We start from the raw sequence: 19,833 nt of genomic DNA on the forward strand, positions 1-19,833 counted from the left end.
ATTTCCTCGAGTTCTCGAGATATCGAGTATATACCTGTAATTTATCCTCAATCGCAGTAGCCCCCAGTAATCGTAAGTTATTTTCGATGAGCATGGCAGCTTCCTCTATTTTTTGTTCTCGGTCGTGTATCGCTATACTCGCCTTGTGGTATGTGTTCGACCAGTCCTGTTTAATTATATGTATGTTACAAGTTCAGCAGCAAAGTGGTCTAAGTAGACTAAACAAATAAAGAACAGATTTCAAATTCAATATAACTCAAAATTTCTAAAATACTCCAAAATATCTAAATAACCAAAAATAATCCAATAAAACCCATTCCACTCACATTATAAACATGATCGGGTATATCAGCGGCAGCAAACACCAGTGTCCTGAGACCTTCAGCGGCAAAATGTTCCAAATGTGCTAACGTGGCGGCCGCGTACCGAGCGCTACTACCGCCGGCCAAACGCGGGTATATCACTGAATCTGCTCCTTTGCAGAATAATTTTATTTCACCTGTGAAAATATGAAATATTTAAGAACAAAATGTATGTTATAACATAAACTTAAATATTTATTGTGTTTATTAAATGTTTATTAGTTGCAACTTGCAATGATGAAATATGTACAAATAAACAATTTATAGTGTGTTTATGTATCCATAGACATTGTAGGCAATGTTGGCTACCGCGATACAAGGTCCATGTTCGCTTAGTCCGTTCAGTGTAGGTAAATGTGAATAATTTAAAAATCATTAATAGTAATTTCTGTTGGGCTTATAACACACTATCACTCTGTGTACAACCATACCCATGGATCAACTAGTTTACGTTTGACGTGAATGTTTAAATAAACTGTAAACTAAAACAATATATAAACCCCTCATGGCGCAGCTGGGCAGCGTTTGGCTGTAAACGTGATGGTGAAGTTGACATCACTATATCGGGAGTTTTCCCCTGACTTTCTTTTGACTAGTGGAGGAGGGAACTCTGCATTCAATATCTTGACACAAAATACTTTCTACCTACCCTGTTATACGCGTGATTAAGTGCGAAAACTAAAAAAAATGAATAAATGAACATGAGTCACCATTAGGAGCTCTCACGATGACGGACATGCGTTTCCTGGCGGAGGTGAAGGCGAGCACGTGCAGCACGTCGTACTGCAGCGCGGCAGGGGCGGCGGCGGCGGGCGGGGCGCGCACGCGCAGCGTGACGCCAGCCGGCGTGCGCGTCGCGAATACCCACCCGAACGACGCCGCGCCCGCCACCAGTGCGCGCTCGTCTGTCACGTGACCACGTCAATGTCAAATAATTTTATACAAAATAAGAATTTTTTATCAGCTTCAAATTGGTCATAAATTTGGTAATTAACCTTAACCTTAACACGCAAACGTCTTTTCACAACTCTTTTAAATTGTGATATAGAACATTCTCGGAAGTTTTCCGGGATCCTGTTGTAAAAGCGTACACATTGTCTCAAAAAAGAATTACGGGCTCTATGTAATCGGGTTACAGATGCGATAAGTTCACTCTTAATATATATTATCACGGCCGAAGGACATTACTTTCCAAATTCTAGTATAATAGAGTATCGTTCAGGTCGTTTCGATCTGGTCAGTCGCCGGCAAGGCATATCATACCCGGTGAGGCCGCGTGATAGCTGACTTGTCCCCCAACGTCTTCCGGGATAACAGTGTGACACACCGCCAGCATAGTGAGGAATTCTTGGATGACGGGCGCACTGGGATGACCGGTTTCTAAGTTCTGGTACAATAGAGTGTCCTCCAACCGCTCATTCGGACCGGGTCGATTGTAAATAACCTGGAAAATTACATATTTATAGTGCAGTCGACGAGTCGTGGCTGCCTTGAAGTTAAAGGTTAAAAAAAATACGTAAATGTTCTGAAAATCTAACTTTAGGGCTTTAAAGTTAGTTTAAATTAAGAGTCTTGCATAAAATAAAAAGAACTCTAAATAAATAAAAAAACGTTAATATCTCCTATACAATAATTTCATGTCATTAGTTAAGTTAACTTATCAATCTAAGATAAATAATACGTAATAATTCACGAGTTTTTATCATAAAAATTCTAAGCAGCAATGGGTAGACGACTTTTGCTAGCAATATCTGGCACTGTAAAAATATTAAAATAAATGGAAAACCGTAGTAACAATTGAATCATAATTACTAATTTTATAACAAAAAACTGCCACTTACAACCTACAGACAAGCAAAATTTACTAAATCATTATCACACACTTTGGTATAGAATAAATATAAATAGTTTCTAATGTTATTCGTGTCTTGCTTAATCTAATTTGTTTAGGAAAAGTCAAAGACATAAAAAAATATGGATTTTACTTTGGCATTGGAGGTCGCAAAGTAAAAATTTGTTAGAATTTGAAAATTTAGTATAAATTTCTCCTAATTTTCATCTGAAAGACAAAACTGCTATTGACCATAAAATAAAAATAATAAAAAAAACCCACCTCAGCTATAGAACACTTCCTGAACTCCATAACGTTGCAAGTTAATGTTCCTGTCTTGTCACTGAACACGTATCGCACCATACCGAGTTCCTCGTTGAGGTTCGAAGTGCGCGCGAGTGCTGGAGTATCTGTTTCTGGATGGTACATCTCACCGTCCATCGCTATGAATTTTGCCTAAAAACATTTTTTTTTGTTTCACGCTACATCCCTCTTAAATAGGGTCAGACAGAGGAAAACTAATGTTAAGACACTGCTTTCTCTAAGTACCTCTCAATTGTTGAGATGTTTGAATGGCAGTAATCAACACTGCGATAAAAATTAAAATATCAAATGATTCTTTCCCCAGAGTGGAAATAGTTAACTCGTCGTGTTTACACTCACATAATCTGCCGCAACAGCCTCATAAGCCATAATGTCTGAGTGAACTCAAAAAATATATATTTACTTACGTCTTTTTCTATGTGGCAGAATAGACAAAAAAGGAATTTGACAGACAAATAACAAAGTAATCCTATAAGGGTTCCGTTTTTAACGTAACCCTAATATATTTTTTTAGTTTCATGCCTTTCCTCGTATAGCAGTATAGACGGTGACTAGAGTCAAGACTGCATTTTCTATTTTCCTACTGTATTACAGGATCAGTGTCCATAAACCACCAGTCATTAAATTTCCAATATTACTTCTATATAACTACTTACAATAACTACTTGTCCTAGCTCTACTATAATTTTACAGCTCACAATGTCTTGTACAATTAAAAACGATCATAATTGTAAATGGCTTCATAAATAATGACGTAATATTTTTAAGATCACTTAATGTGATAACTCTGGAATTAAGATTATAAACAAGAATTTTCATTTGCACTTTTTTATGTTAGATAACAGACTTTAAACTGTTTTTATTTGCAGCTTCAGCAATTCTTTTTCAGCACTTTTTCGAGAAAAAGCGTGTAGTTACGTCTTTTGAGTTTTTGGGGACTCAAAATAATCATGAATTATAAATAAATATTTTTATTATATAAGTGTAATGGTACTTACTTGGAAAAATCTGACAATTTCAGCGGTAACTTGTAAGGATATCGGTATAAGATTATTGTATAATATCAAAAATGTTAAAAAGTTAAATCCGAAATGTGCATTCGGCGTTCCTGGAAGAAAAAATCAATAAAATTTATTTATAATATTCATTTAATTTTCTTAAAAAATATTTTTTTTCACGCTCCAGTATAGGTTGGATGGTGGATAATGTTGTGAGCCCTAATCCCAGTCTTCTAAGGTACAAAATCTTGGATTCTTGGATTCTCAAATGTCTATGTTGAAGCGAATTTGAGATTTTTACTAACCTATTTTATGGTGTGTGATAGATATATAAAAAAAATCAGCTTCACGCTGTATCCCGCACACATCAGGGTAAGCAGAGGGAACCTAGTGTTAAGACACTCCGTTCTCCACTTTCTGCAGAATTCTAGAAGTATTGCGTGTTGTGGGGCAGAACTCAACGCCGCGCTTTGCCTCGACACCAGAGCGGAGAAGTGGAAATATAGACGTAAATAAATCTTTCACTTCCTCAAGTGAGGATAGAACCCACAACCGTCGCGTTACAGTCACACCCTTGTGTCGCTGCGTCACGACGGCCTCAATGGCCAATCAATCAAAAATGTAGATATATAGCTTGAATAAATCCTCTCCCCCCACTTACCATCAAGTCCAATATACCAGTCCCTTAACCCCCCACTGGTAGAAGTTCTCGAACGCACCCACAGCTCACTACAAGCCGCACTCAGTAAAGATAGAGCCAAGAGTATGATGAACAGCATCAGGATGTGCGTGTTGGTCTGACGATCGATTGACGAGCGTTTTAGTGGGGCTGGAGAAGAAGAAAAGAAAGAAAGAAAATGAAAATCTATGCTAACATTTTATAAAGGTAAAGAATTTGTTTGGTTTCCAAAATCTAATTATTTCTTTTGGTACTCAGAATCTTAGAGTCAAAGCCAAACAATTTTATTCAAAACTAGCGGAATTGGGGGTTCGATATTGGGGGTGAATTATAATAAATCCTAAAACATGTGTTCAAACTGAAATGTTTTTAAGAGTCTAAATTTCTAATTTTATAATAATCGGTGGCGATTTAAAGATTTTTCTATACCAACTTTCAACGCCTTATTTGCACCCTTAGGGGGTGAATTCTAGAAAACCATGAAACACATGTTCAATTAAATACTTTCAAGAGTCTGAATTTCAAATTTTATAAAAATTGGTGCCGATTTAAAAAAAAATCTATACAAACTTTCAACCCCTTATATGCACCCTTAGGGGGACAATTCTAGAAAACGATGAAATACGTGTTCAATTAAATACTTTTAAAAATCTAAATTTAAAATTTTATGAAAATCGATGCCGATTTAAAACTTTTTCCATACAAACTTTCGACCCCTATTTCACACCTTTAGGGTTAAAATTTTTCAAAATCCCTTCTTAGTGGATGTCCAGATTACGAAAGTAAACATCTGTCCAAATTCCACGTTTCTACCATCAGCGGTTACAGCTGTGCGTGCGTCTTACCTCAGTCAGTGAGGACAAGTCCTTTTATATATTCAAAATAAGAAGTTACATGCTTAATTTTTTGAACGTCTAATAATTAACCACCAATTCACTAAAGTTAATACCTCAGACCTCAGAAGAAACGGCGCAAGAAACTCAGCGGGATCTTTATTACATTTTATACAAATAAATATATGTCGGAGAAGGGGGGTAATAGGCATAAAAAATAAACGAGTAGAACCTCCGACCAAGTCCTGGCCTTTGGTTCCACTCGTATGTGAATACATAACACATGTACAAATACTTTTAGCAAGGTAATTTTAACATAAATAGTGAAGTGAACAAATAAATAAATCTTGAGTAAATAAATAAACCAAATAATAACTAAAAGTTTAACTGAACGATTTCAAAGTAAACCAATTATGAAGGGTTATAATTGTAAGTGTAATAAATAACAATATAGGTGGGTAAATAAATAATGTTAGGTTTTCTTACTCTTTAAATGATGTGTGAAGCTCGGAGCAGTGCCGTGGACTTGTGACCACAATTGTAGGCTTCAGGGGCCCCTTTACAGTAACTAACGCTCGCCTTTCACTGCTCCAGCCTAGTATTGCTACAAATAGGTCTTAACCACATTCGTAACTATAATAATAATTGATTAACTTAATAATCAATTATCCGAATAGTCGAGGTTATGTGGCAGAGCACGAGTAGCGCATCTGACCACACCAGAGCCTCAACTCCAAGTAGATAATTATAAATAAGTCTTAACTACATTTATAATTAAGATGGTCGAGGTTAGCCAGCGGTGGAGCACAAGTAGTGCTCCGAGCCGTGGTAGAGCCTCGACCCAGCGTACAATGCCCGTGCGGCCCTTTATATAACGTTGACTATGAGTCATTCTATGGTAAACGATGACGCGCCTAAAGTGGCGTGATCGGTAGGTGACAAATACAAAACTATTAATTTATTATTTAATATTCACAGTATCTATTCACTCTTATTTTATTTCTAAACTCAATGTAATATTTAAAAACACAATTAAACTTATAATAATGGCATAAAATAGTAGAATTCAAAGTAACTACATTAGAATGAAATCATTGTTCGTAAAAGGAATTTAAATAAGTATATCGACAATATTATTATGTACCCACAATAAGGATCGCGGCGACACGGCCATACTGACATGCGACGCGTGCTCTGCGTCGCCTCGCAACGTATTTACCACCGTTAAAACTTCATATTCACTTTTGTTAAAACTTCAATAACAATAGTACTAATAAATAATTGTAATTAGAGATAGTAACTGCTCATTCCACATGAAAACAGCATGACAAAATTATTAGGAAAGGATAGGGCGGTGATAGGTTGATGCTGTATAAAACAGGGGTCCTAAAGAAGAAAAGGATCTGAAGGATAAGGAGAGAGTAAGGTCGATGCTGTGCCATGGGCGGTCTCTTACGCCGTCGTACACAGAGGATCTTAATTCTTTTAGGAAAGGATAACTGATAACTGGCTTATTAGTTGCTCCACGCACTAATAGCATCTTTTTCTTTTTTTTTTTTAAATGTATACTGGTCATTCCACATGACAACAGTATCAACATAAATAATAACTGAGTGACTAATTTGGTTGCTCCACGCACCAATAGCACTTATTTTTTTTTTTTTTTATTTTATTTTTTTTTTATTTATTTATTTATTTATTTATTTTTTGTTTATACTGCTCATTACATATGACAACAGTATCAATATAAATAATAACATTAAGAAAAGAACAAGTGCCTCATGGCAGCATATTTTAGTTGTTCATTAAAGAGTACCACATTCTCAATAGCATTTCTTTTTTATTACAAAAATAATCGAATCACTGAAGTACTACACGCCTAAATTTTTTTTTTTTTTTCTTTTGTTTGTTTTGTTCTTCTCTTTTTGTTAATGCTCTTGTGCACACAGTAATGTTGCACATTTATGTCGAAGCGCTAGAATATAGCTTGTTCATCGTCAGAGGGCGACACGGCCGCCGGAATAACTTCACTAGGTCGAGTAGCTCATGGCAATTGATGATCATGTGATCGTCTATTTTGTATTATGCATCCGCTCGCCCATCCTATATTTTGTTAATTATTCTCAAAATGATCAAGACTGGTATCACAGTGCGGTGACAAAGCAACTTTAATTTATTCGTAGTAATCCATCATCACAAAATCCGTGAAAATTAAAAAGTTCTAAAAATTATTTAGAAATAATGCATGGCAAAAGAGCCATTCACAAAACTTTATTCAAAATTTTAAACAAAATGATACTGAACTAGGATAGTACTTTTAATTTTACTACCAGTAATATTTTCATCATAAGTAATATTAAAAACTTATGTATTTGTTTGTTTCCAATCTTAAAAGAATCTATCTTGATAGTATGTTTAAATACTGGCGCACAACAATTTTACATCTATGTAAAATTACACGTAATATTTAAGACGATTTTAAAAATTCAATTAATGATAAAATTAATATTAAACATCATCTAAATATATTAAAACACTTAATTATTACTCAAAATTTAAGGTAAACACAACACGACTTAACTTCCGCTAGTTAGATGACCACTTATGGAAAATTCTTAATTCAGATTTTTATTATTATTTTCATTTGTTTAATTATTTTATTACAAATAAAAATCGTATAAACATTTAAATAATTTTAAACACTTAATTATCATTCAAAATTAAAGGTAAACATAAAACGACTCGACTTCCGCCGATTACGTTTTAATTTTTGCTTACCATTAGACCACTTTTGGAAAAATTCTTAATGAAGATTTTTATTATTTTTTGATTTGTTTAATTATTTTGTTACAAATAAAAATCGTATAAACATCTAAGTAATTTTAAACACTTCACTTCCGGCAGTTATGTTTCGACTTTTGTTTACACAGATAATTGAAAACCATTACTACTACTTTTGGAAAAGTTGAAGACTTTTATCATTATTTTCATTTGTTTAATTATTTTGTTACAAATAAAAATAGTAACAAAAATAAACAGAAACGAGTCTTATTATGTTACACGGGAACCTACGAAAACGAAATAAATTATTATTTAAAATTTGAAATAAATTTTTATAATATTTAAAATAATGTCTAAATAATATTGATAATTTTAATAATTATTTTAACATCAAACTATGTAGCATTATATTAAGCAATTCCTGCACTGGCACGGAACAACAAATGGCAACCTTAGTATGACGTAGCTGAATAATGCTAGCTTCCGCCATTGTATTTTGAAATTTAAAAAACAATAAATGTTAATGGAGTCTAAATAAATATTTTATTACCTTTTCTTTAATAAACGTAATTATAAAAATTTAAATCTGGATTTCGGGGTCAAATAGTGAAAATCACTATTTAAGCATTTACGTGCTATAGTTTTATCGAATATGGTCTTTAAAGAATTTTAAAACTTTTATGAAGATTTACCAGTGATATTTTTAACATAGAACGATAATCTTATTATTTATTTTGTTTGAAACAAAATAATATTTTTTCACTTTTACGTGCTTTAGCTTTACCGGATATAGTTATAAAAACAATTCAAAACTTATCAGGAAATTACCAGTGACATTTTACAAATGGCGTTTTATTTTAAAACGATAATAATTTTATTATTTATTTTGTTTGAAAATAAATATTTTTCCACTTGGAAATGTAGTCTTTATAGAATAACTATAAACCGATTTTATTTAACGTAGTAAAAATAACCTGCTATTATCAAAGATGTTTTTACGGCTTTAGAAGTTTTGTACAAAGTTTACAAAGTTTTAAAAATAAATAGTGACAGGTGGAACCGAAGGTTAAGAGGAAGCGATTGAGATCGGAGTGCAATCCGATCCCACTTCTGATGTCGGAGAAGGGGGGTAATAGGCATAAAAAATAAACGAGTAGAACCTCCGACCAAGTCCTGGCCTTTGGTTCCACTCGTATGTGAATACATAACACATGTACAAATACTTTTAGCAAGGTAATTTTAACATAAATAGTGAAGTGAACAAATAAATAAATCTTGAGTAAATAAATAAACCAAATAATAACTAAAAGTTTAACTGAACGATTTCAAAGTAAACCAATTATGAAGGGTTATAATTGTAAGTGTAATAAATAACAATATAGGTGGGTAAATAAATAATGTTAGGTTTTCTTACTCTTTAAATGATGTGTGAAGCTCGGAGCAGTGCCGTGGACTTGTGACCACAATTGTAGGCTTCAGGGGCCCCTTTACAGTAACTAACGCTCGCCTTTCACTGCTCCAGCCTAGTATTGCTACAAATAGGTCTTAACCACATTCGTAACTATAATAATAATTGATTAACTTAATAATCAATTATCCGAATAGTCGAGGTTATGTGGCAGAGCACGAGTAGCGCATCTGACCACACCAGAGCCTCAACTCCAAGTAGATAATTATAAATAAGTCTTAACTACATTTATAATTAAGATGGTCGAGGTTAGCCAGCGGTGGAGCACAAGTAGTGCTCCGAGCCGTGGTAGAGCCTCGACCCAGCGTACAATGCCCGTGCGGCCCTTTATATAACGTTGACTATGAGTCATTCTATGGTAAACGATGACGCGCCTAAAGTGGCGTGATCGGTAGGTGACAAATACAAAACTATTAATTTATTATTTAATATTCACAGTATCTATTCACTCTTATTTTATTTCTAAACTCAATGTAATATTTAAAAACACAATTAAACTTATAGGTAATAATGGCATAAAATAGTAGAATTCAAAGTAACTACATTAGAATGAAATCATTGTTCGTAAAAGGAATTTAAATAAGTATATCGACAATATTATTATGTACCCACAATAAGGATCGCGGCGACATATATAATTATTTGTGACAATGATACCTTTGAAACTGATTGGAGCCAGCATTTCATTCCCAAGGGGTGTTATCATTTATAAAATCACAAAAGCATTAAAATAAAACCTTTAACACACAACGCATGTAATGTGTAATCTGGGGAAGAGTCAATTACTGGTTAAGGTACGATAAGCAATATAGATAATAAAACTATATAGAATACGGATTTTTTTGGACCATTGATATAAATGATAAATAAAAAAAATGATCCGCAGACTTCTATTTGGTATAGATAATCCTAGTGTTAGGAACTCCGTTCCCCACCGGTAGACACGCATCGTCAATTTCTTAGACATTGAGTGTTGAATGACCTCGATGCCGCAGTAATCAGTATACGGCAACTAAACCCATTCATCCTGCTAGTAAGCTCGCCTGCCATTGTCTTGGGACACTAACATTCTTTTTCAACATCTGCATGAAACAGAACTTACCTTTAGTGGAATTCTTCATAAGTTTAGTTTCATGTCCTGTGTAGACAACAAGCGCGTGGACCCACGCAGTGTTACGAAGCATCGCGCCACGGAGTAACATCTGTTCTAGACCTAACGGGATCGTTCTGACGACACAAAGGGAATATATTTATTAATTTTGCTATATTATTAATTAATTATTAAATAAGCAATAAATTTGTTTTCAGTTTTAAATTAAATAAATTCTAAAATTTCTTAAATTCTGTTAAGAACAGTGATACTATTTTTATACAGACATTGTTTTAATATTTGGGCTAAAAATCTCAATCTGATAGTCAACTTTTCTAACGCCTTTCGTTAAGCTCAAAGGGCTTTGAGCTTAACCGATTCAGGGTATCATTCTCATAACATATTTGACAAAGCTCACCCCAAGAAAGAAATAAATTACAAACTAACTTAGCATTAGTCTCCTTCAGCATTCCATTGAACTCGTACAAATGCCTATTCGGCGGTTCACATTGCACTGTCGCTCGGAAGTCAGCGAGCGCCGGGGCAGTGTCCAAGCGAGATGTATCGGGACTCGCCTGTCGTATCTTGAGATTTGTCTCTCCATCGAGGTTTGATGTCTCTATGAAGGATATGCCTTGTGGTTCGCTGGAAATTACGAGGTAAATATGGTTTATTATATTGATTAGAAATGTATTCATTATTGTCGTCATCATCACCTATAAATTCAGGTCAGGAATCGATAGAGGTTAATTTACTTCTACTCTCAACACGTTGGGGTCTAAAAAATGACTGGAAAGCCTAGATATGACTGAACAATTAGGTCCTTTTTATAATTAACTTTAAATCTTTAGACAAACGAAGAACCGAATATTATATATAAGATGTATATTGAAAAACAGTGATTAGTTCTAGATCTACAATTAATAGATACTAAAAATATATCGGTAAAGTAAAGTTTTATGTTTCGTTATTATCTTCCGTAATAAATTGTGTTTTTTTTAATTAAGTAAAGTAAAACTAGTCACTTTAAAAAAGAATCTGGTAGGAACTCACCTAGAGGCCAACAACACAAGATCAGCGGGAAAGAACTGGTTGTTGAGGACTTTGCATATATCACCCACTTGCAATTTCTCCCATCTAATGCTGTGCCACCGCCCGTTGTTCAGCACTTCCACTTTTCGTCTGTTCGTTTCGTCGTCTGCGCGGTGACGTTTCTAGGAAAGTCACGGGTAAGAAGGTAAGAATAAGTACAAGGCCAGGCGCAAGTGGGGAACCGAGTGTCTGCCTACTCTACTATGTGCGAAATAAAGCGTGAAGGGTAACAAATACACTAGACAGCACTCGCTGATCGCCAGCGGTAATAGTTAGGAGATCTCGCGCAGTACTTTGTTTGTTTGTTTAAAAGGCATTTAGTTTAAAACTGCCGTTCTAAAGTCCACCCTTCCATAGGTTCACTTTATGCTCCAGCATCAGTCGGTTCTCGTCAATGAGTACAATGTTATCGGCATACATCATCAGCCATGGAGGCTGGTCCTGGAAGTCAGCCGAGACAGTATTTCGTGCACTACATTGTATAAGAACGGGTTAAAGGCTGAGCTTTAGTGAACCTCCTACTGTAATCTGAAGGGTTTCGTCGGGTTAGGGTGTCGCCAACAGCAGTCCTAAACAGCGCAAATCGCAAAGCGGAATCGTGGTACATGTCTCTGATAATCTTAATATAGGCCTCTGGGATCTTTTTGGATCGCAATGCCCACCAGATACATTGACGAGGCGCACTGCAGATCTAAAAAGGTCACATGCAGAGCTCTCCTTTTTTTCCTGTATGCCTCCATCAAAGTTCTCAGTAGTCTCTCTATTAAAGTACTGATTAAGTTTGTGGTAACGTCCAAGTCAAACCAAGTGTTGTTGGAAAAATTTCAAGCTTTCTGGTATTGATACTACAATAAAAATAATCAAAGCTAAAGATTTTGGTACAACACGCCATGAAACCGAGCAGGATAGAACTGTTTTTTTGAAAAAGTAATATCAAAACTTCAATATCTTAAAATACAATGCTCGCTATCACAATATGAATGTAAAAAAAAAAGATTTTGTAAATATACATATACATCATTTATTAAACGAAACTAAATTTTGTAGTGAAACGCCAGCTACAGAAGAGCGCGAACTGCGAGTGAACGAACTGAGCGAGCTAGTGCTGTCAAGTGACGTCACGCGGGTCGGTTACAGCCCGAAGGAATCTCACGTTGCGCGCTTACTTTAAAGTACAATATCTCAAAAAGTAATTGACGTATCACAATAATTCTTTCACACGTATTTTTTGTTTTTAAAAGATAATACGATGAGCTAGATTTTAAATTTAGTGATTATTTTTCATTAGGTATATATGTATAATATAAAATATTTCAGGTCCTCGAGTTTTCGTTTTCTTCGATTGAGCCCTCAAGCTGTCGCGTTTACAGTCACACGCTTGTATCCCTGCGCCAAGACTGGCCTACGGCCTGGATTGGTCTGTTGAACAATTTGACATCTTTTCAGCAAAATCTATGTGTTATGTGTTTAAATACGATAAGCACAAGTGTCACAGATGGCTATCTAAAATTAAATTTCTACATGAAATGGTTCACATTTCGCTAAAGACGAAACATGAAACATACGCGATAAGCCATCAGGAAATGAACACGGCATCGGACTATGCAACGGAACTTGAATGCAACAGTTTGCAGTTTGGTTTTTCATATGACAGCTTAAACGGTATTAACACAATGGATAAATTGCTTTTCTTTCCCATTCCTCATCCCATCTTCTCCGCATATAGCAGTTAACAGTTACGACATCACATTCCAGTAAATCTTAATCAAATTCCTAAAAATAATTTAAAACAGTAATCATGTACTCGTATATCGAACATGTGATAAACCTAAATTTTAAAAAGATGTTTTTTACACAATAGTCTAAAACGAACGAAATAAACGTAATATCTATTTCCTTATACACATAGTAATTAGTAATTACGGACTGCCACCACTACCAAACACACAGCCTCCTTCGATAGATGTACTAACCAACACAAAAATAACTTTCAAGCAAATTACGAGTATATCTTCATATAAATTGATAAAGATACAAATACTTACAAAATCTTCAACAATTTCCTTGATCGCGCTGACACTGAGAATGAGTATGAGAGGCGTGAGCGTGGTCCAGCGCCCGGTGGGGGAGACGTCGGGGATCTGCTGTAGGAGCGCGATCAGGAGGAAGAAGCAGTTGGAGTAGCGCCGGAACTGCTCGAACAGGAATAAAGGGACGAAGGATGGCACACTGTGGACATACAAAAAGCAATGATTAAATGATTATATTGTATTGTAATAAAATAGCAATATAAACAAGCAACAGTCTTGACACTAACGGTTTTCAGATATCGTTTTTTTTTCGAATTGTCAATAAACGCAAAATCATAATTATAACATTATAATATCATAACAAATATATGTAATTAGTATTACATATAAATAAAAACTATAATCAAATGTAAAAAAAACAACATTTAGTAATTAAATTGAAACAATGTTAAAATACAAAATCATATCCAAATTTCAACTTTATTCATTTATTTAGAAGTTCTATTTCATAACGACGAAATAATAACTTGTAGATGTAATGTAAGAAAACCGCCGTAACATGAATCTGTTAGTTAGTTAGCTATCGGGTATTCGCTTCATTTCTTTTACACCCGTGAAGAATATACGGATAGAAAGAGAGGTAGCGAATATCAGTTTATCAGATATTCGCCTTATCTCATTTACGCCCGGTCGGAATAAGTTACTTAGAAAGAGACGAAGTTAGTTTTAATATAAAACCGTTTGACTTTCCAAAGGTTTTGCGTTATTACGGTTTTGTTCAGATCACCGCTATGTTTTTTTTTAAGTTTCTGTAAAAACGGTTTTCTAAAAACATATATCGATACGGTATGTTTTCCTTAACATATCGGTTTTAAGTTAAATTCAAATTCAAAATATTCTTTATTCAAATAAACTATAAAAGCACTTTTGAATCGTCGAATGTACATGTTAACAAAAAGCTACCACCGGTTCGGAAGGCAGTTCTGCTGAGAAGAGCCGGCAAGAAACTCAACAGTTGCTCTTTTCAAAGTCAATGGTATATTTTACTATTACATTAGCTGGCAGCTGTCCTGCCTGACATTCAATAGAGATTAATTCCATACATGCTTATCCTCTAAATATTCTTGAACAGTGTAATAAGCTTTATTTGTTAGAATTTTTTTTACAGATATTTTAAATTTTGGTAGTGGCAAACTAAGAATACACTGCGGAATATATACACGTATACTCAGCCCCATAAAAGATTTATTAACTTTTTGGAGGCGAAAACTTGGAGTAACAATCTTATCTTTATTTCTCGTTCCTATCTTATGACTGTCGCTATTTTTTCTATGACAATGTATATTTTGTCGGACAAAGAGAATATTATCTATATATATAAAAGGACTTGTCCTCACTGACTGAGGTAAGACGCGCGCACAGCCGTAACCGCTGTGCGTAGAAACGTGAAATTTGGACAGATGTTTATTTTCGTAATCTGGACATCCACTAAGAAGGGATTTTGAAAAATTTTAACCCTAAATGGGTGAAATAGGGGTTGAAAGTTAGTATGGAAAAAAATTTAAATCGGCACCGATTCTTATAAAATTTGAAATTTAGACTCTTAAAAGTATTTAATTGAACACGTGTTTCATGGTTTTCTAGAATTAGTTCCATAAGGGTGCAAATAAGGGGTTGAAAGTTTGTATGGAAAAATTCTTAAATCGCCACCGATTTTTATAAAATTTGAAATTTAGACTCTTAAAAATATTTCATTGAACATGTGTTTCATGGTTTTCTAAAATTCACCCCCTAAGGGTGCAAATAAGGGATTGAAAGTTTGTTTGGAAAAGTCTTTAAAATGCCACCGATTTTTATAAAATTTGAAATTTAGACTCTTAAAAATATTTCATTGAACACATGTTTCATGGTTTATTAGAATTCACCCCTAAATACGTAAGCGAAGCTGCGCGCGTCCGCTAGTAGTATATAAATTGGGAAGCAACTGTAATAATACCTGCATCTTTGAAAACATCTCGCAGAGAATCTCGAGCTCTTAGATTATAAATATATCTCACGGCTCTTTTTTGGAGAATAAATATTGAATTGATATCTGAAGCACTGCCCCATAGCAGCATTCCATAAGATAAAATACTATGAAAGTAGCTAAAGTAGACTAGTCAGGCAGTTTCAACGTCCGTCATTTGTCTTACTTTCTTAATTGCGAACGCGGCAGAGCTGAGTTTATCTGCAAATGCTTCCAGATGAGCTTTCCACTGGAGTTTGGAATCTATAGTAACACCTAATAAAATAGCTGATTCCGACACATTAAGAGGTTCTCCTTTAATTATTAGATTAAAATTATGTTTTTTAACATTTGGTAAAACAAACTCGATGCATTTCGTTTTTTTTGCATTTAACATTAGATTATTAACATCAAACCAACGAAGAATATGCGATAATGCACTATTCACTTCGTCATAGTTTATTTTATTTCTGTCAACTTTAAATATTAAAGAGGTATCATCCGCGAAAAGTACAATATCACATATGTTCTTCACATAAAAAGGCAGATCGTTAATATAAAGAAGAAATAAAAGGGGACCAAGTATAGATCCTTGTGGAACGCCCATCTTTAGAGGAGATCCAGATGATTTTACATTATTTATACTAACCTTCTGGATTCTTCGGTTTAGATATGAGGCAATAAGATCAAGAGCAGTATCCTGTATACCATAATGTTTTAGTTTTAACAACAGAGTTACATGGTCCACACAATCAAAGGCTTTGGATAAATCACAAAACACTCCAATAGCATTCTGTGACTTCTCCCATGCGTCATAAATGTGCTTTAGGAGTGCAGCACCGGCATCCGTAGTGGACCTACCTTTGGTGAAACCATATTGCTCACTATGGAAACAATTGTTAATATTTAAGAAAATGGTGAGCTGGTTAAATATTATTTTTTCAAATATTTTACTTAGAGACGGCAAAATAGAGATCGGTCTGTAATTTCCAGGGTCAGTTCTATCTCCACTTTTGTAAAGCGGCACTATTTTACTATATTTCATTAAATCAGGAAAAGTACCGGATTCTACACAATTGTTAAAAATTAAAGCTAGATAAGGAGCAATATTAGGTATAATTGTTTTAAGAACTTTAACAGACATGCCCCATAGGTCACCAGTTTCCTTTAAATTAAGGCTTTTAAAAGTTTTGACTATTTCATCTGGTGACACATTCTTAAACACAAAATGTTGTCTACAACTATTTACATGGGTTTTTAGTATTAATTCTGCTTCCGAAGGAGATGATGGCAGTGAACGTGTTACTTCAGTTGATATATCAGAAAAAAAAAATTTGAAAAGTATTTGCCACTTCTAAATCTGAATTTAAGATTATATTATTAACTTTTAATTTAATAGGTTCACTGACAGCTCTAGATCTCCCAGTTACAGTAGTAATAGCATCCCATGTAGCTTTAATTTTATTATTAGAGTTCAAAATTTTTGCTCTTATATGCATAGACTAAGCCTGGACACATACCTTTTTAAATATTTTTGAATAATTTTTAACTTTTAACAAGAACTCCGGATCTTGTTTCCATTGCCTCATATTATATAACTCGTATAGTTTGTTTATGTTTTGATAAAATGCTACGTTTGTATAACGTTTTGATATATCGAACTCATCCCTAGACGACAAACAAAAGAAGTGTTCGATTCAAAGAGAAAAACACACCCAAGCGTTGATACATGACGCCTGCACTCACTTTATATACAGAAATAACACTGAGTGATATCTCAAATTAAAGTATGACAATGATGATGTCGACGTTAAACATTATTACTGTACTTTTTTAAAACTAAGTATTGCCTGCGACTCCGCTCGCATAGTCAAGTTGAAAAAGCTAACAGTTGTATTGGGCACAGGATACATTTTAAAGGTAGCCCGAAGTAGCTTTTATTATAGCCTTTCTTGATAAATGGACTATGTAATAGAAAAATATTGTTTTAATTCTAATGTGCAGTTCCCGACATTAGCGCTCAAAAAAAATATTCAGTTTTACAATATTAGTATAGATAATGACAGTTTTAAATTCTTATTCGAAATCAAAATATTTGTACTCATATTACATGAAAAGGTAATGCTTACGGCTTACTTCGATAAGCATATAAGCTCTCATATTAAGTCTAGTGCCAGCTCGGGCATTTATAAGGCTTTCTGTATGACTTAACTGACGATTAAAATAAACTGAATATTTTTTATAGTGGTAGGGCTAAATAAAAGCGTGGTATTGGGTGCCATGCCAAAACGCAAAATGCAAAGCAGAAAAGGAACTTAACAGTACTCTAAAAAAATATTTCGTAAGATACGAAAAAGAAAATGAATGAAACAATGATTAATAAAACGACAGGCACCATACTTTCAAAAAATATTAGTATAGACATAATAAAAACAATATTTATAATCTCGATTTGTCCTACACACAAACATGTAGGGCATGTAAACAAAGCGCGCCCCAGGCACTGTCCAGTAGTGACTAGTGACATCAGATGGCGACGCGCCAACACATGTGGACGGCTGACGATTCGGTCACGAATTTAGTATCGGAGCAAAAACTGTTTTTGTACAGCACAATCAGCTCTTCGATTAACAAAAGTTAAGAATTTAATTTCAACGTGTAGTCTCTCGGCAGATCTGAAAGGATAAGCCAGTCACTTTTCAACCTTTTTTTTAATTGAATGGTTTTATAAAAATGCGGACTACCTATTTAAGATCGGTTCAGCATTTTTTTGTAAATACATATATGAACGATTTTTTTAGAGCGCTTTGCAATATGGTAACAAATTTAGTTTTTTAACTTTCACCATATATTAAAAAGAAATATAAGTACTAATTTGAATAATTCAAACAATTTACAATTGCGTAAACAGACTTAACCTTTAACTATGGACGTAATTTTTTTATAACACTTATATGGACGAGGGGTCTGTGAGACCCCTGTATTTATTGTTTATACTCCCACTGCTTTATTAGGGGAAGAAGATAATTTTATGCCTAAGTTTATAGGAAACCTATTCATGAAACAAAATCAATATAAATAAAGTAGCATTTTATTTTACTTGAAGCTGCACAACGATTTAATGACTTAAGGTCTCAATTTCAGTCTTTGTACAAATGGGAGGAAAATAATATTATAAAAGAAGAAACTATAATAATATAAATATTTTTTTAACAAAATATAACTTCTACCAATTATAAAAAAAATAAAATTAACATCTTACGTAATAAAATAAAAATGTTCACAACACCTCAAGATAAGGTGCTATTGAAAATCGATACACAATGGCTTTCAACATTGTAGGCTAACAGGACGATTGCAGTCAACATAAGTATATGTTGTCTTTCTATATTACTTTAGGGGGCAAAATTCACATGTTTTTCAAGAAACCAGAACTATTTTTTTAGCTTCATGTTCAATAAATGATAGATCAGATAGTGAAACGCGAGTCAAAGTCATTCTCAATTCTTAGAGTAGTTTAAATTATGAAACGGGTCTTTTTATTTGATAAAGTATTATTTTCTTTATAAAATCTCGTTGTCCAATTCTTTTGTTTGATGTTGATCATAAAGTACCGATATTTTTGTCCTTGACGTGCTTGATCCATCATTTTTTTCCTTTTTATCATAAAAACTAAACAAATTGAATCTTTTTTAGGTATATAATATTTATATTACTAAAATATATAACTATTAATGATATATGATATTTAACAATAAAAACATTTGAATACAAATAATACAATTAAAATATTAAAGTTTATTTTGTAATATTATAAAAATATATGGTGTTTTGAAATCATTAATAAGTTAAATACTCACGTGTTTTGAAGCCAGAGAGACAACCACTGCTATCTACATTCATTTTGTCATTAATATGAAAGGCACTGAGCGACTCAGTGGCGGAGGTCACCGAGAAGTGGAAGATTTGTAGAATTCGTAGAACTAGAGGGGCCTCTGAGACCCCACGTCCATACTTAAAGGTTAAAGATGAAATAACTGGCCTTCATAAGGATTCATTCTTGATAGGGCTCTTATCACTTTTATGTGAATTTTTGTTATAGAGCATTATCTTATATATATTATAATTTTTTTAGCTTCAGGCTGAAACCCTCACATAGCAAAGTCAGAGGGAGGGAACCTAGTTTTAAGATACTTCGTTGCCATTAAGGCACTTCCCGTTCACCAATTTTCGCCTAATAATACAGGTATTGCGTATTGAGTGGCGGTTAACGCTGCACTCGTTACCAGAGCAAGGAAATTAAAATAGCCAGCTCGTGGTTTATGTAAGGATCGCCGGTT

General features: G+C 34.0%; 1 protein-coding gene across 14 annotated transcripts in view; it reads right to left on the reverse strand.

Annotated features, from left to right (window-relative positions):
- ATP8A (ATPase phospholipid transporting 8A1) overlaps positions 1-19,833 on the reverse strand; it is a 78,735-nt gene that overhangs the window by 21,040 nt on the left and 37,862 nt on the right. For all 14 annotated transcript variants that reach the window (XR_014878897.1, XR_014878898.1, XR_014878899.1 and 11 more), the window contains exons 4-14: positions 13,504-13,687; positions 11,420-11,580; positions 10,814-11,011; positions 10,379-10,503; positions 4,177-4,344; positions 3,516-3,625; positions 2,476-2,649; positions 1,626-1,806; positions 1,073-1,267; positions 327-499; positions 35-166 (exon numbers count right to left, since the gene is read on the reverse strand). Coding sequence is in view for 10 of the 14 variants with exons in the window: in XM_085200139.1 (XP_085056265.1) it covers positions 35-166; positions 327-499; positions 1,073-1,267; positions 1,626-1,806; positions 2,476-2,649; positions 3,516-3,625; positions 4,177-4,344; positions 10,379-10,503; positions 10,814-11,011; positions 11,420-11,580; positions 13,504-13,687 (1,801 nt within the window). In the remaining 4 variants the exon portion in view is untranslated. The remainder of the gene's footprint in view (positions 1-34; positions 167-326; positions 500-1,072; positions 1,268-1,625; positions 1,807-2,475; positions 2,650-3,515; positions 3,626-4,176; positions 4,345-10,378; positions 10,504-10,813; positions 11,012-11,419; positions 11,581-13,503; positions 13,688-19,833) is intronic.

Source organism: Heliconius melpomene, chromosome 17 (assembly GCF_056956725.1).
Source record: "Heliconius melpomene rosina isolate 202511_hmr_F chromosome 17, ASM5695672v1, whole genome shotgun sequence".
Lineage (NCBI taxonomy): Eukaryota > Metazoa > Arthropoda > Insecta > Lepidoptera > Nymphalidae > Heliconius > Heliconius melpomene.